General features: G+C 46.5%; 1 protein-coding gene across 9 annotated transcripts in view; it reads right to left on the bottom strand.

The window, feature by feature from the left end:
* Window positions 1-16977, bottom strand: part of Epac (Exchange protein directly activated by cAMP) — a 514493-nt gene that overhangs the window by 62571 nt on the left and 434945 nt on the right. For all 9 annotated transcript variants that reach the window (XM_075681972.1, XM_075681973.1, XM_075681974.1 and 6 more), the window contains 2 exons: window positions 10538-10721; window positions 7153-7298 (listed from right to left, as the gene is read on the bottom strand). In XM_075681972.1, the coding sequence (XP_075538087.1) occupies window positions 7153-7298; window positions 10538-10721 (330 nt within the window). The remainder of the gene's footprint in view (window positions 1-7152; window positions 7299-10537; window positions 10722-16977) is intronic.

Here is a 16977-nt window from a genome sequence, read left to right as displayed (position 1 = left end):
TATCAGCCATTCTAATTAGTACTGAATAAGCTTTCGTGAAAACAACTCCCAGCCACAACCGACAAAGAAGAGACGCTTCGCGTCGGTGCACTCCGGCCGGAGGTCAGAGCCGCAGTGAAGGGTTTAGTCTGTGCAGTCTTGTGCACCTTATATGTGCGGTATTGCACTTTGCTAAGGAGAGCGTGCGTGCTAGAATGCGAAGTTGTCTCGCAGCGTCGGTATTTGAGAAAAAAATGGGGACGCAGCGGTCCCCTTTGTTTGACGTCCGAGCTTCCTTATCTGCGTCACCATTTACGATGATACCGCCTGGCATGGTTTCAATGATGGCCTGGTATCCACTGAAAATAGATATCGTGGCCTTTTTCTCTCGAGTGGTGGACAAATTCAACGATTTCGCACCTAGACCGATCGTGAGTTCCATGTCGGACAAACTAGTGCACACATTGCAAGGCCGGCCTTGAATCGCAGAAGGCTGCCCTTTTTCGAGAACTTTCAGCATTTATCGTACGAAGCGCGTCGCGGAGAGTCGCGAGCTCTGCAGCTGTCGACGTAGTGATATGGGAAGTCTTCATGAAACACTGGGTTATTCCCATTATTGGTACAACTGCAGCGCCACCGGAGGTGGTTGATGTAGCTGAGCTATCAGTATAGACGTGTGTGCAGTCACTGTATTTCTCGTACGAGAGGAGTAATGCAAGTTGCTTGAGTGCAGATGGCGGTAATTCGGTAAGTCCTGGGCTCGTTAGGTTCACTTGAGTATGGCTCACACACCGTGGAGGAATCGAAGGTCTTGGCGCAGGAGCGTAATCTGACCTGAGAGAGGCGCGGTGCACGAAGACGGTTGCACCGAATGTCGTGTGGGGCGTTTCTACTGGGAGACTTGCGAGGTGGTGGGTGGGGGTCTGGGCGAAATGTCTTATGTGCACACGCATTGCTTCAATGGTGATGTGCGTTCTAATAGTGTAATCTTGAGCGAATGCAAAAACTTCAGTCGTTGACGCACTCCGCGGTAGACCAAGGCATATCTTGAGGGCTTGGGCTTGGATGTCTTGGATTATATTCAAGTTAATTCTGCGTGACCGGAGATGGTACGAAAAATCACGTGATCACAGAGACGCGCTCATGCCGCTGCTCGCACGTTCGTCGTCGTCTTCCTTCACAGCTGGCTCCGAAAACACGTATCATGCCAGCGTTCCCATACTGCCCCTCCCTCTGCGAAGGCGCCAATGGCACTGGCCCACTGCCCGTGATGCAGTGATTTCTGTGAGTTTTGTCATGCGCTCCGATGGACGAACTTTCGACGGAGCTGGTACAAAAGTCACGTGGTCACATAGAGAGACCACGCCGGTGGCCGGTCTAAATATGATACAAAGCAACGCGAAAAACAATATCATTACGTTTCGTAAAACAAGCCGTCATCGGGAAGACGTCGCAGTGCTTCCGCATTCGTCCACGTGGGAATACAAAACGGCCCTTGGCTTTCTTTCTCTCTCGCTCAATAGCGGGTTACCACAGAAGCTTGAGCACCTTCACCGTGCTATACTCCTGCTCTCCCATTAACTTATGCATTATGATTCGGATACCAAAGCATCGAGTGTTACAAAGTCGGACTGTTAAAGTGACAACCGTTCAATCAAATAAGCGAGCTGCGTTTTCATAAACTAAATAAAAAGGGGAACGTGCTTCCATTATGGTGCAATCCTCTACAGTTATTTCAACGAGCTACTGAAAAACAAACGTGTAGATGATGTGTAGTTGCGGTCACAGAAACATAGCGGGACGCAATCGATGGAAATCTTGATCCATGCTCAGATAGCGTAATACGCCTTAATTAAGCCGTTGAGCCACGGCAGCTAACAAAACGATGCGGGCGCGACTCTTGGTACACGAGATACAATTATAAGAGCGAAGCAATCTAAGCATTCGCTGTACCTCTGAGTATTAAAGACGCTGTCTGCGAGTTAATGAAAACGTACAATACTACAGAGACAACGGAACTCAACAGAAGAAGTAACCAACTAAATATAATGACGAGACTCGTTAAATCAGTTACTGCGGTCTTAGGTTATTGGCTCCGCTTGAGAGAATGGTGAAAGAGCACAGTCGCACCAGGCTGTCTCTGGCGGCGCGGTCAGTGCAAGAGACGGGCGTGGATAGAATGAGCTGTGCATCTTTCGAAATAACGCATCTGCTGCCACAAATTAAAAGCTTTAATAAAACGAGCATGCTAGTGGTAGGGCGTTGAACGAAAAGCGGGACTTATTTGCATTCTATTACGATAACGATTAGGGCGATGCCGGTCAAGTTCAGGACGTGAACGCGGGGCAAAAAGCACCGTTCGATGATTATCTCGCCATCTATGCTAATCTACACAAGTTCCTAGCCCAATGAAATTTATTTAGTAGTGAGCCACTGTGTTGGTGTATACTTCTTTCCACTATCTAGTCACCTACCTATCTTCCCGCACTTCGGTTTTCGAAGTGTGGTGAACGCTGCGCAAACACCGCACTTAGGTGTCACGTCACGATTTATTTTCATAATAGCATACCGCTTGATTTGTGGGTTTGAAGCCCCAGCGTAACACAATGACATCGAGATTCGACGGATGGATGGATGGATGCAAAACTTTAATGAAAGTCTTGAGGTACGCGACGATTCGGGGACTCAAGATTATTTGAGAACGCTCCTGGTTCTTCCACACGCGCCCAACTTTCAGTACACGGGCGGTTTCGCTTTCTCCAGGAGGCTAACCGGCAACCTCGCGCTCGGAAGCAAAGCGCCACTGACAGTTTATTTCAAGAAAGTGAATTACATCGGTGAAGACGTAAGCAAGTTTCGAGGAACCGAGAGTGAAGCTCTGGTAGACTCACCAGCTTTTCTGTTGTTTGTTCAACGACTGGAGACGCGCGGGAATGCAGGCTACATTACTACAGAGCCGGCTATCCCCTAAAATGCAGTCAAGAAACTCGGTATACCCCGCTCCCTAAATAACAAACACACACGCAGAGTGCTATAGGCTTAGCTTTTGGTTCTTTTAGATTGAGTGGTCACCGTCGTTCCTTGCGAATAAAGAATTACCTAAACCTGATTTGATTTGATTGTTGTATTCATATAGGAGGACAGACCGCCATTGGAATCTGAACCTGGCAACGTTTAACGTTAGAACGCTATCTAGTGAGGCGAGTCTAGCAGTATTATTGGAGGAATTAGAGGGTAGTAAATGGGATATAATAGGGCTCAGTGAGGTTAGGAGGACAAAAGAAGCATATACAGTGCTAAAAAGCGGGCATGTACTGTGTTACCGGGGCTTAGCGGAGAGACGAGAACTAGGAGTCGGATTCCTGATTAATAAGGAAATAGCTGGTAACATACAGGAATTCTATAGCATTAACGAGAGGGTGGCAGGTCTTGTTGTGAAACTTAATAAGAGGTACAAATTGAAGGTGGTACAAGTCTATGCCCCTACATGCAGTCATGATGACCAGGAAGTCGAAAGCTTTTATGAAGACGTGGAATCGGCGATGGGTAAAGTCAAAACAAAATACACTATACTGATGGGCGACTTCAATGCCAGGGTAGGCAAGAAGCAGGCTGGAGACAAGTCAGTGGGGGAATATGGCATAGGCTCTAGGAATAGCAGAGGAGAATTATTAGTAGAGTTTGCAGAACAGAATAATATGCGGATAATGAACACCTTTTTCCGCAAGCGGGTTAGTCGAAAGTGGACGTGGAGGAGCCCGAATGGTGAGACTAGAAATGAAATCGACTTCATACTCTGCGCGAACCCTGGCATCATACAAGATGTAGACGTACTCGGCAAGGTACGCTGCAGTGACCATAGGATGGTAAGAACTCGAATTAGCCTAGACTTGAGGAGGGAACGGAAGAAACTGGTACACAAGAAGCCAATAAATGAATTAGCGGTAAGAGGGAAACTAGAGGAATTCCGGATCAAGCTACAGAACAGGTATTCGGCTTTAACTCAGGAAGAGGACCTTAGTGTTGAAGCAATGAACGACTATCTCATGGGAACCATTAAGGAGTGCGCAATAGAAGTCGGTGGTAACTCCGTTAGACAGGAAACCAGTAAGCTATCGCAGGAGACGAAAGATCTGATCAAGAAACGCCAATGTATGAAAGCCTCTAAACCTACAGCTAGAATAGAACTGGCAGAACTTTCTAAGTTAATCAACAAGCGTAAGACAGCGGACATCAGGAACTATAATATGGATAGAATTGAACAGGCTCTCAGGAACGGAGGAAGCCTAAAAACAGTGAAGAAGAAACTAGGAATAGGCAAGAATCAGATGTGTGCGTTAAGAGACAAAGCCGGCAATATCGTTACTAATATGGATGAGATAGTTCAAGTGGCTGAGGAGTTCTATAGAGATTTATACAGTACCAGTGGCACCCACGACGATAGTGGAAGAGAGAATAGCCTAGAGGAATTCGAAATCCCACAGGTAACGCCAGAAGAAGTAAAGAAAGCCTTAGGAGCTATGCAAAGGGGGAAGGCAGCCGGGGAGGATCAGGTAACAGCAGATTTGTTGAAGGATGGTGGTCAGATTGTTCTAGAGAAACTGGCCACCCTGTATACGCAATGCCTCATAACCTCGAGCGTACCGGAATCTTGGAAGAACGCTAACATAATCCTAATCCATAAGAAAGGGGACGCCAAAGACTTGAAAAATTATAGACCGATCAGCTTACTGTCCGTTGCCTACAAAGTATTTACTAAGGTAATCGCAAATAGAATCAGGAACACCTTAGACTTCTGTCAACCAAAGGACCAGGCAGGATTCCGTAAAGGCTACTCAACAATAGACCATATTCACACTATCAATCAAGTGATAGAGAAATGTGCAGAATATAACCAACCGTTATATATAGCTTTCATTGATTACGAGAAAGCGTTTGATTCAGTCGAAACCTCAGCAGTCATGGAGGCATTACGGAATCAGGGTGTAGATGAGCCATATGTAAAGATACTGGAAGATATCTATAGCGGCTCCACAGCCACCGTAGTCCTCCACAAAGAAAGCAACAAAATCCCTATAAAGAAAGGCGTCAGACAGGGAGATACGATATCTCCAATGCTATTCACAGCATGTTTACAGGAGGTATTCAGAGGCCTGGATTGGGAAAAATTGGGGATAAAAGTTAATGGAGAATACCTTAGTAACTTGCGATTCGCGGATGATATTGCCTTGCTTAGTAACTCAGGGGACCAATTGCAATCCATGCTCACTGACCTGGAGAGGCAAAGCAGAAGAGTGGGTCTAAAAATTAATCTGCAGAAAACAAACTAAAGTAATGTTTAACAGGCTCGGAAGAGAACAGCAGTTTACGATTGGAAGGGGTAAGGGACTACATCTACTTAGGGCAGGTAGTGACCACGGATCCGGATCATGAGACTGAAATAACCAGAAGAATAAGAATGGGCTGGGGTGCGTTTGGCAGGCATTCTCAAATCATGAACAGCAGGTTGCCACTATCCCTCAAAAGGAAAGTGTATAACAGCTGTGTGTTACCAGTACTCACATATGGGGCAGAAACCTGGAGACTTACGAAAAGGGTTCTGCTGAAATTGAGGACGACGCAACGAGCTATGGAAAGAAGAATGATGGGTGTGACGTTAAGGGATAAGAAAAGAGCAGATTGGGTGAGGCAACAAACGCGGGTAAACGACATCTTAGTTGAAATCAAGAAAAAGAAATGGGCATGGGCCGGACATGTAATGAGGAGGGAAGATAACCGATGGTCACTAAGGGTTACGGACTGGATTCCAAGGGAAGGGATGCGTAGCAGGGGGCGGCAGAAAGTTAGGTGGGCGGATGACATTAAGACGTTTGCAGGGACAACATGGCCACAATTAGTACATGACCGGGGTAGTTGGAGAAGTATGGGAGAGGCCTTTGCCCTGCAGTGGGCGTAACTAGGCTGATGATGATGATGATGATGATGATTTGATTTTGCGAAAATTCGTGAAGTCGCCGCGAAGTGGTGCGGGAACTTCCAGGCAACATCACCACCTTCGTATCGCTATTGCGTCCCTTCTGGCTCCCTTCTGGTTTTGCTATTTAACCGCTATTTGATCATATATTGATCGACTTCCTCAAAGGGACATTGAAGGACTCTTCCTTCAATGTCCCTTTGTCCTGAAGCGCACAGTTTGCATCTTTTGAGGAGTTTCGCCACGCGTTTATACATCACGCGAAGTAACATTGAAACATAGGGAGAAAGGTTGTAATGAAGAGATATGAGGCGACGTATCAATTTCGCAAGTAAGTTTGTTAAACAATGAGGAAAACTGCAGACGACAAACAGTCCTAACCAAATTATCATCGGTATAAATTAAGACACGGAGATAGCGCCTCTTAACGGCCCGGCTGCTTAACAGAAAAAAGAAATATTACAGCGCCGAAATCTAAGAGACGCGCCACGCTTGCACTACCCATTCTCGGCGTCTAAATTAGCACCGCGCTTCGTAATAATGAGCTAGTTCAACCGTTTATAATTCTCGTAGTAGCTGTACGTTGTATCTAAATAAAACGCACAACACAGTTGATTATTATTATTATTATTATTATTATTATTATTATTATTATTATTATTATTATTATTATTATTATTATTATTATTATTGACGCAATGTAAGGGGATGGGTTGCCGCCTTTGCGAGGCACCGACTACTTCTCGTTGTTTATCAAAAAAGAAAAATGACATTTTAACACAAAATTTGTAACAGAGTGTGCAGCAGAAAGTTGGTGCGTTCGAAACGAAAACTGTATTTCTTTCATCAATACAAGCACGCTGAAATGCAGGTTCAATGTCTTCAGTTTCTCACACTATGCGTTTGACTTAATCTGCGCGACACCCTTCGTAAGGTAAACCGCGTAATCGATATTCCCCATCTACTTCCATCGATGAATGCACTGGCAGGCCATGGTCCTAGCGGAATCTTCTATGAGAGGCGTGCCCACTTCCTTCAACAACCACTGCACCTATATCGACGGCAACTCCTACCACAAAAACGCCACGAACAGGAAGTAGCGAATTTGAAGACAGAATTCCAAATCACTAATGTACACGGCGTTCTGCGACGCCAACGCAAATTGACTGACACAGCAAGAGAAAAGGAGAAAAACTCACGTATAGTTCCGGCCTTAGGGTGAGACTCGAAGATCATCACCCCGTAGAGTTCACGCTTGACGCTGTTGGAGAGGTGCGACAGGGCCTTGATGTGAAGGAGCTCTTCGTAGATGAGGTCCAGATCGTCCAGGGTCCTCTCCATGGGCCTGCACGACACGGCGTCGATGAGAGCGGAGCTGCGCGCAGCCGCCTCCGCCGTAGCGACGGCGGCCATCACGTTGCCGTGGACCAGTTTCTAGACACTCATTCCGAAGCCAAGAAGAAATCGGTGGCCAGTGTCTCGCACTTTCGTGACGATTGCCTCGTCTAGCGCAAACCAAGGCGAACACGCTGAAAGTTTCCTCCGCATAGTCACAGCAACGGACATATCTCCTTGGCCGACGTATAACCGCTGTACTGAGGGTACGCACGCACAAGTTTATCTGTTGCACGGATCGGCAAGGAGGCGGCAATCGATCTATACAGATGTCGCGTGTGAGCATGCGCGTGCTTCTGCATGTGTGTGTGTGTGTGTGTGTGCGTGTGTGTGTGTGTGTGTGTGTGGCAAGCGTCCGTTATCTGTCTAATCGAAGCGTTCTCCACAAACAAAGCTCGCTAGAACCTTTATCGTACCACATTACGTCGCTTTGTTCACCGCCCCCAAAATAATCGCCGGCATGTCAGTCAACACGCCCAGCCAGACATTTCATCGCTTATCGCTCGTTACGCTATTCAACGGCACCGGCGCAGTCCAACGACCGTGTCGGCTCCTCCGTTGTCACTGAGCGTATACAGCTAGCCCCGTAACTGTATCGGTCATCGGCAAGCGATACTGCTGCTGATCGACTGCACGCACCGACCGCATGTCTATGGGTGCCACTCAATGGGCCTAATCCTATACGTTTGCATATTTTACTAGTGCCACGATAGCAAGGACAATTGTTGGACTATACTAGCGGAAACTGCGTGCTCACACGGTCGCTGTGTTTTCTCTACTTATTTCTTTTTGTATATATATTCAAGCGGAGCAGAGTAGTATACCTTGAGAAGAGCATAGCTAATATGCTTTAATTTATTTCGCTTTCTTTTTGTGGTGTTCACATGTTTTCAAGCAATAATATTAATGACAAAAGCGAGAACGTAGGAGTAAAAAAAATCTACATGTAGTTTCGCTGCGAGAGGCATTTTAATAGCGCGAGTAGATAAAAATGAAATTTCCGTAATGTAAACATGGGACGGAAGACGGAAGTACCCAAACCAATGTATGGGGGATTTTCACTGTCAATCATAGTACTACGGCTGAGAGTAAAATAATTTTTCCGATCCATATTAGGCCTTGTCCATTGAAACGTCGCATTTCTCTTCTAACACGACAATACTCGACAAATTTTGAACACGCTTTAAGGGAAAAATTATTATAGTGCACCTGTAAGCTTTCCTTGTTTGTTTGTTTGTTTGTTTGGTTGTTTGTTTGTTTGTTTGTTTGTTTGTAAGAACGTTAAAACACTTTCCTACCACCAGCTCAAACAGAATCCTGAAGTAGCTGTCGTGAGTAACATTACGCCGTAATTCGAACGGCACCTGAACATAAAACTGAGTATTATGCGTAGGTGTCATGTGAAGACTGCAGCACTAATGATGGCACTTCTAAAATACACTTCTACGTGTAGGAAACACTGATTGTTTCAGGAACACACGTCTCGTTAGAAAAAATAGTAACAACGCGTGCTGTAGACAGCACACGGTGTACCCGGTCGAGAAGTTCAATAAGGCTCTTTCCTCATTAGGGTGAACGTGTGAAGGCAGCAACGCCCTAATTGCGATAATTCTCCACATCATTCCTTTAGCGGCCAGTAATGCGGATATTACAGCTTTTATTTTTCAAGTAGTTCTCATTCCTCATACCGTCTTAGCTAATAGAGAAGCGAAATACATGGAATAACAGGGAGCTCATGCTTCCAGCCTCTGCACCCTAATAATTTCATCCCCCATCTAAGTGAGTGAGTGAGTGAGTGAGTGAGTGAGTGAGTGAGTGAGTGAGTGAGTGAGTGAGTGAGTGAGTGAGTGAGTGAGTGAGTGAGTGAGTGAGTGAGTGAGTGAGTGAGTGAGTGAGTGAGTGAGTGAGTGAGTGAGTGAGTGAGTGAGTGAGTGAGTGAGTGAGTGAGTGAGTGAGTGAGTGAGTGAGTGAGTGAGTGAGTGAGTGAGTGAGTGAGTGAGTGAGTGAGTGAGTGAGTGAGTGAGTGAGTGAGTGAGTGAGTGAGTGAGTGAGTGAGTGAGTGAGTGAGTGAGTGAGTGAGTGAGTGAGTGAGTGAGTGAGTGAGTGAGTGAGTGAGTGAGTGAGTGAGTGAGTGAGTGAGTGAGTGAGTGAGTGAGTGAGTGAGTGAGTGAGTGAGTGAGTGAGTGAGTGAGTGAGTGAGTGAGTGAGTGAGTGAGTGAGTGAGTGAGTGAGTGAGTGAGTGAGTGAGTGAGTGAGTGAGTGAGTGAGTGAGTGAGTGAGTGAGTGAGTGAGTGAGTGAGTGAGTGAGTGAGTGAGTGAGTGAGTGAGTGAGTGAGTGAGTGAGTGAGTGAGTGAGTGAGTGAGTGAGTGAGTGAGTGAGTGAGTGAGTGAGTGAGTGAGTGAGTGAGTGAGTGAGTGAGTGAGTGAGTGAGTGAGTGAGTGAGTGAGTGAGTGAGTGAGTGAGTGAGTGAGTGAGTGAGTGAGTGAGTGAGTGAGTGAGTGAGTGAGTGAGTGAGTGAGTGAGTGAGTGAGTGAGTGAGTGAGTGAGTGAGTGAGTGAGTGAGTGAGTGAGTGAGTGAGTGAGTGAGTGAGTGAGTGAGTGAGTGAGTGAGTGAGTGAGTGAGTGAGTGAGTGAGTGAGTGAGTGAGTGAGTGAGTGAGTGAGTGAGTGAGTGAGTGAGTGAGTGAGTGAGTGAGTGAGTGAGTGAGTGAGTGAGTGAGTGAGTGAGTGAGTGAGTGAGTGAGTGAGTGAGTGAGTGAGTGAGTGAGTGAGTGAGTGAGTGAGTGAGTGAGTGAGTGAGTGAGTGAGTGAGTGAGTGAGTGAGTGAGTGAGTGAGTGAGTGAGTGAGTGAGTGAGTGAGTGAGTGAGTCTGTCTGTCTGTGAAAACCAAGTGACAAAACAAACTGAGACAAAGAAACAGCTACTGTGGCTTAGCACGTAGACGTAGAAAGCTATACAAAAGAACGATGAATTTTCTGGGAGAGGCACGCGTAACGTCAGAATGTCCCGACACAGGCACGCCGCGCAAGAGCAATCATAATTGGGAATGCGGCAGAAAGATACATTAGGCACTGGCCTTATCACCTCTGGCCAAAGGAAGTGCCGCATCTGTCATCATCACATGCCGCCTCGTAGCTCTGCAAGCCTTTGCACGAGGCAGGTTATTGCAGACGCAAAGCGTGTACTCACGGCTTCCGCAGTATCATGCGCAGCACGGCGTCCGGCGTGAGCTGCATAAGCAGCAGGAGCACGTCCTGCAGTTCCTCTTCGGCCTGCAGTCGGTCCTCGGACGTGGGCAGCTTGGTGGGCTCCTCTTCGTCCTCGCGAAACCGGTAGAACATGTACTTGTCCTTGAACTGGTGCTCGCGCGTTACTGCGGGTGTACACCAATAGGAAATGAAGGAGCTAGGCTAATTTCGGTGAGCTAATTGCGCCGACAAGCAGCTTAGAGACAGCGTTGAATTTGGTGAAGAAGGGCACAACAGGGAATTGACGAACAATTTACACGGGAGCGTTCATTTCCTATTTTTGCTCCTGTTCGAATAAAGGAAAAAAAAAGCCAGTGATATAATGAAGAAGAACATAGAATGCTCCACTTGTAAGAGTTCCATTTTGTTTTTGTTTTTTTACCTTCTCTGCGGACACGAAGGAAAGCTTGAAATTAACTCTCGCTTATAGACAATTTCAAGGAAACGCTAGTGCATTATTGTTGGCGGTCTGTGCGCTCATTTTTAAGAGGATCAAAACGACGCTAGGCATAACATGATTTCTAAGCATCGCAGAAGGCTCGCAGATATGTTTGGCGCTTCGCAATCACATCACGGTGACGTCAACATTTAGAAAGACAAGAAAATGTTCATGTGAGAACAAACGGTGGCCACCCTCTTGGACCAACACTGAAATGACTTCATTGCGACACTGAAATGACTTGGTGCGACTTCATTAAGGATTCTACATTCTTTTAATTTCCTTGTGTTTCAAGTAAGTCACATGCTAGCCTCGGAATCTATATTTAGAAAAGTTATTTCCTTTACCACAACAATCTACTTTTTTATTTGTGTAATTTTCAGCGCATATATAAACCACGAGACTTTCGGGCAAGCGTGTAGACAAATCTGTGATGTTTGGGTAGTCAACGTGCCTAACTATTTTATACTACCGAAAATTATTTTCGTGTCCAATGTACTGAAAACAATGGTATTATAAGTGTTAGATGACACCTGAGGATAACTTCTGTCAAATATAGACAAAATTCTTGGTAAAATGACTATACAAAATAGCTTCAAGACCTAAAAATCTGTAAGGTGGCCAAACCGTGAGGGATAAACTTCAGGCGAATAGGTGCTGCCTAAGGAGTTGCTGCGCACGTATACATAAGCGTCAGCTTTCTTTCTAGAATATTGAGCACGACACTCTTAAGCAATTTCCAGCAGACGACAAAGCTAAGCTTCACCTGTGGCAATAAAATTTATCGATAGTCTCGACATCACGTTCGCTTTTTTTTTCGTAATGACAACGTGACAACTGTCACTGCCTTCAGTCTTTGTTGGCCTCTTTGGTAGCTGCTGAGCAATAACGCATTTATTAACGTTCTTCACTTGTACCAGCACATGAAGATCTAACGTCTAGCGTCCCAGAATGCCTTTTTCTTTCACACATCTTGGTATTTTTGCTGTACGCTGTGGTAATAACGCGAGACAGGGCCACTTAAACTGACAGTGTCGCCAACGTTTCTTCAAGATGTGCAATCCGTAAGAGAAACACTCTGGAGTATCAGTCTCTTCAATAGACCACTCGAACTTACTCTTTTCTTTTTCGGGCGCTTGCTTACCTTCTCCGCTATGCTTTACTATCTTTAGCCCCCTTGCCCTTGCGCCAGCCCTATTCAAAGGGCTCATATGCTCCATAACTCCCATATTCAATAATCCTATATGAAATCTATAAGATCCCGTATAAATACACATTTCTCCCATGTGTCATATGATGTTACTGGATATAGCAGTTATGAGGAGTAGGGAATTTTTTCTTTTTCCAGCAGGGTGTGCAGGGCAAAAAACCAGAAGATTCTCTTCCACTTAACCTCGCTGCCTTTCCCATCACATTTCTTTCTCTCTTGCAATCCGCAAGCACGCAGCGACCTCATTGATTCTTTTTTTCAATCCCTTCACATAGTAATTGTCAATGGAGATTGTGAGAAATACTGGAAGTAAGCTTTTCCACGCTGTTTTCTTGCCCTCCACAAGATGGCCGATCTCCCATTCCCGGCACCACCGAGCCGAAGGTAGGCTAGTAAGCAGCAAAGACTTAGTTTATTTATTTATTATTTTTATTTATAAATACTGCGATCTGAAATCAGATCATAGCAGGGTGGGTATACATAGAAATATACAAGCATGTAAACACATACAAATCCATCACATATGCAGGCATTTTCAGACATTGGTGAAGAATACATAACATACAAGAAAAAAACACACTAGCAGATAGCACACACGAATTCATAACATTTGCAAGCATTTTTCAAACATTGATAAGGAATTCTGGGTAACAGTATGAGAATTAAGATTAGTAAGGAAGAGATAAGGGGACGGAAAGGATAGCCGCCCTATCTCGCACGCTCCTGCATTATTTCCACTTCTCGGACGACGTCCGCTATCTTATATGAGTCAAACTTGACGCGTGGGGAAGCGCACCTGTCAAAATCGCGCATCTTTATTCTCAGTGCTATGGGATGGGGAAGCACACGACCGTTGAACATAAAGTTAAACGTTTACTGAAACTTAAGGCAAAGCAACCAAAATACACAGTAATCTCCTCCCGTAAGGCAAAACAAACAAAACAGTAAAGATGCCCGGCCTTAGCAAGCTTTTTTTTTTCTTTAAATATTGCGCGAACAGAAATCAACGGGTGCTAAACAAAACAGCACTTTTTCTTTGCAGGACTCCACAAAATATACGAGGCGAACTATGAAACCTTATTCTGGCCTAAAGTATGCATGATTTTCAAACTTATCCCCGGGATCGTCGCATTATGTGCAAGAGAAAGGCGAAAGTTAGTTGGATTCATCGGCTTCAAGCATAACGCACAACATTTTTGTGGGCCAAGCTCGATTGGCCATTTCCTGCGATTTTCACGCTCACGGGAAGCAAACCGGAACACGATACGTCACTGCCGCGGCTGGCACTTCATCCACGTCACGGAGCTCCGGCTTCTCATGCGGTCAATACAATCGACGCGTACACAGCACACACACAAAAAAAGCGTGATGGAACCGGTGCTTCCCCTGGGGTTTGTTTCTCCCCGTCCATTTACTCAGTCGATCGCAACGCAATTTATAGCGCCACTCCTGAAAGAACACGGCCCTCTCTTCGTGACGAAAGCTATTTGCGCCCTACCATAAGTATTGAAGAACACCTGTCTGAATTACCGTTTGCGGTTCCGCCGTGCGTCTTCTAGTTTGCTCGACTGACCATCTCCGTCTTTCCGTTCCTCGTTCCCCTTTCCTTCGGTGTAGGGTTAGAAACCGGAAACCCGTCTGCTTGACATCTCTGCGTATATATTTACTTGCTCACTGCTTGTGCCTTTCTTTTCACCAGCGTAGCATTTTTCACGCGAGTTCTCTTTTTTTAGGCGAGGCTATTTCAACCTGAGCGCTTATCACGTTCGATAACGTGGATATTTTTATGGCGTAGAAGACGAAGTCCTGCCACACAGAGCATTAACTACCTTAAATGGCTAACTGTACGAAGTTCTCTGAAACTATTATCCTCGCGCGCAGAGAAAGGCAAGAAAAGCAATACTCGTACACGAAAGAACAATCATACCTGAACCAGTTCACGCGTATATCCCTCAAGGATGTCCACACATTCTCCGAAATAAAGGGGGGGGGGGGGGATTGCAGTGAAGTACATTCTTGTTCTGCGTGCTCTGCGTGTGCGCATCGCTGTACTAAGTGAAAAGTTTCGACACTGTTCTAAGAATGACGACATCTGTCATGGAGTACCGTTCCAGAGCTGCTGTAGCACGCCGTGAAATTCCAAGCACAGGAAAGTAAGCGACAAAATCCGTCGCTCTCGGCCAACTAAAATTTTAAGCGGATCGATCTCGGTACGCGTAAAAACGACACATACGCCACAAGTGGACAACATTTAAGGATTAAGTTTCAAGCCACGTTCACATGAATGCGACACTAGCGTATCGCGTTTCCCAGCGCATCACGGTAATACGATGCGACAGCGTTTACAAGCGACGCATCCCACATCGTCCGAAACAAGCCGGAACTGGTTTCTGGCGAGTGCGTTACCCCGGTGAGTGGAGGAGAGCACGCGCCGGCTGCCCTCTCATTTCATTGCGATATCAATTATATGGACACTTCAAGTGCACTTCTGCCGTCGAAGTCGCCGTGAGGTTACGTATAAAGTAAAAGGGCAATAAAATCGTCGCCGTGCGCCGTATGCTGTATGTGCGAGTGAAATCATGCGAGAGTGAGCCGGTGATCGCGACTCAAACTCGCGCGCAACAGAGGAAAGCGGCGAGGAGGCGCACCGTCTTCCGTCGCGCGCAAGGCTTCGGTGGTAGGGGAGGGACGGGGGCGCGTTTTATTCCGGGAGGCCTCGCGCGGCCGGCCGGGCTGCTATATCTTGAAAGCCATCTGCGATGGGTACACAGTTCGCGCGATGCTGTGTTACCTCGTTCACGTTCATGCGAGCGGCAGCACGAAGGTCAATCCGCTTGCTGCTGCGGCGACGTTTCCTCAATGCAGCGTTTTGACAGCGAGTTCCCGCGGTCATCGAGTGAGATGTGGTCATGTTTGCTTGTGCACGCGTGACACCATGCTTATTAGAGAGAGAGAGAATAATGCAGAGAAAGGCAGGGATTAATTTAGTTAGTATGCCTATGTTTACAAGTTATAGGGACGATAAAGTTACTATCCTTACTTCCTGTATAGCTGCCCACTAAATTGCTATCGCAATTGATGCTTCGCCTTTCGGGCGAAACTGTAACTTTCTTTCTCTCTCCCTCAACACGATATGCCAGCGTTAAGGCGCACCGCGCCAGTCGAATTATCCCGCCTCGATCTACCATCTCCTGGCGTATTATTGCGGTTCGCTTTCCTAGCGCATTACCGCCGTATACACGGATGCGATCGACGCGCTAGAAGTGCGATTCGGTGCGCCACTTTTTGCATTTAAGGTAAAAAGGCTTAAGACTGGGCTCCTTCGCGTTACACGATTGCCTCTGAATTGTATTCGAGTGCCGGCGTTATATGGCAGTATACGTTGCGTGCCGAACGTGCAGTCAAAGTTAGCGCTCAATTCGCGACGTATTCCGGCCGTAGCATTGCGGCGCCTGTCACCCCGTGTTTTACTCACGTTGTGACCGCGGCCGGTACAACGTGAGGATTCCTTTAGCTCGACTCTGTTGTTGTCTCGTCAGCCACCATTCAGGGCCAGCCAACCCCGGCGGCTTACACTGGGCGGAGAGCCCTTCGGACCACTGATGATAGCGTGGAAAAGGAATGGCATTGGAGCAGTATATATCATTGCCCTATCATAGCACAGTTGGTTCCGTGCGGTTATCACTCCGCCTGCACAATCACGGAAAAGACAATATGGTCCGGACATCATACAGTAAAACAGACATTCGGGATGTAGTTGGTGTAGATTCGGTGTTCTGAATAAAGCGCGACAATAGAGGGGGACACACAGTGATGAAGGCACCGGTCAAGTGCCGACTCACAAGAGCAAAATATTTATTTAAACAAGAAATTTAGAATAAGCATTCATTCCATAGTCGCGGGGTCGCGTACACTACAGTAAATTTCTATCAGTGAGTTGTTTTCAAAACTGTTCCAGAAACCATCCAATATGACAGTCAAAGCAAGCGATAGCTTTCTTGTGTTACCCGCTGCGTATCCGCATGCCGTCCGTGAATCATGACACCTTATAGACACATCAGCAGACACACGAAGCGGCAATCTCGCTGGCAGTCACAGTGCTGAACGACACCGCGACGCAATATACCACACTGCAATCATTTCACCTCAGTTGAAACTTCGTAGCGACTCTCACTATCAGTACAGTATCCTGACTGCAACCTCCCTGCAATGGCTATCCCTGAAGTGGCCGCGCTCGACGAGTATAGGTGTCTGTTGCGGATGGGGCACTCTCGCTTTACGATGTTTAAGGCTACATGGGCCTTTTGTCACCTTGACGCATCCGTTCTGGAGGATCGGCGAAGAATGGGCAAATATTATTATGACATATACTCAATGCTGAAGTTGTTTGTTCGGCTAACTGCCCAGTGGCACAAACCCAGTGAACCACGTGGCCTACCACAGGCGAAACAGCAGCCAGAACCAACTTGTCTATCGGGGTGCATACCCAGTGGCCCATGTTGTCTCCATTTTATTTCATTGTGTCATGTTTGTTTGGTTATATCTGGTATTGAGATGTGTACATAAGGGCGAATACGGACATGAAAAATAACCGAGTTGTGAGTTCGCGCTTCACCTTGTCTGTGTTCCTTGTTGGTGCTAACCGGTCCTAAAATAGCGCGCTTAACCGTGATGTCACACCTACTAGCTCCCGTAGCAGTCTTAGTACCACGTTGTCTGCTCGGCAAGACAG

Source organism: Dermacentor variabilis, chromosome 2, assembly GCF_050947875.1.
Source record: "Dermacentor variabilis isolate Ectoservices chromosome 2, ASM5094787v1, whole genome shotgun sequence".
In the NCBI taxonomy this organism is placed as follows: Eukaryota; Metazoa; Arthropoda; class Arachnida; order Ixodida; family Ixodidae; genus Dermacentor; species Dermacentor variabilis.
The sequence above is the reverse complement of the archived record's forward strand: the minus strand, read 5'-3'. Positions and strand labels throughout refer to the sequence as shown.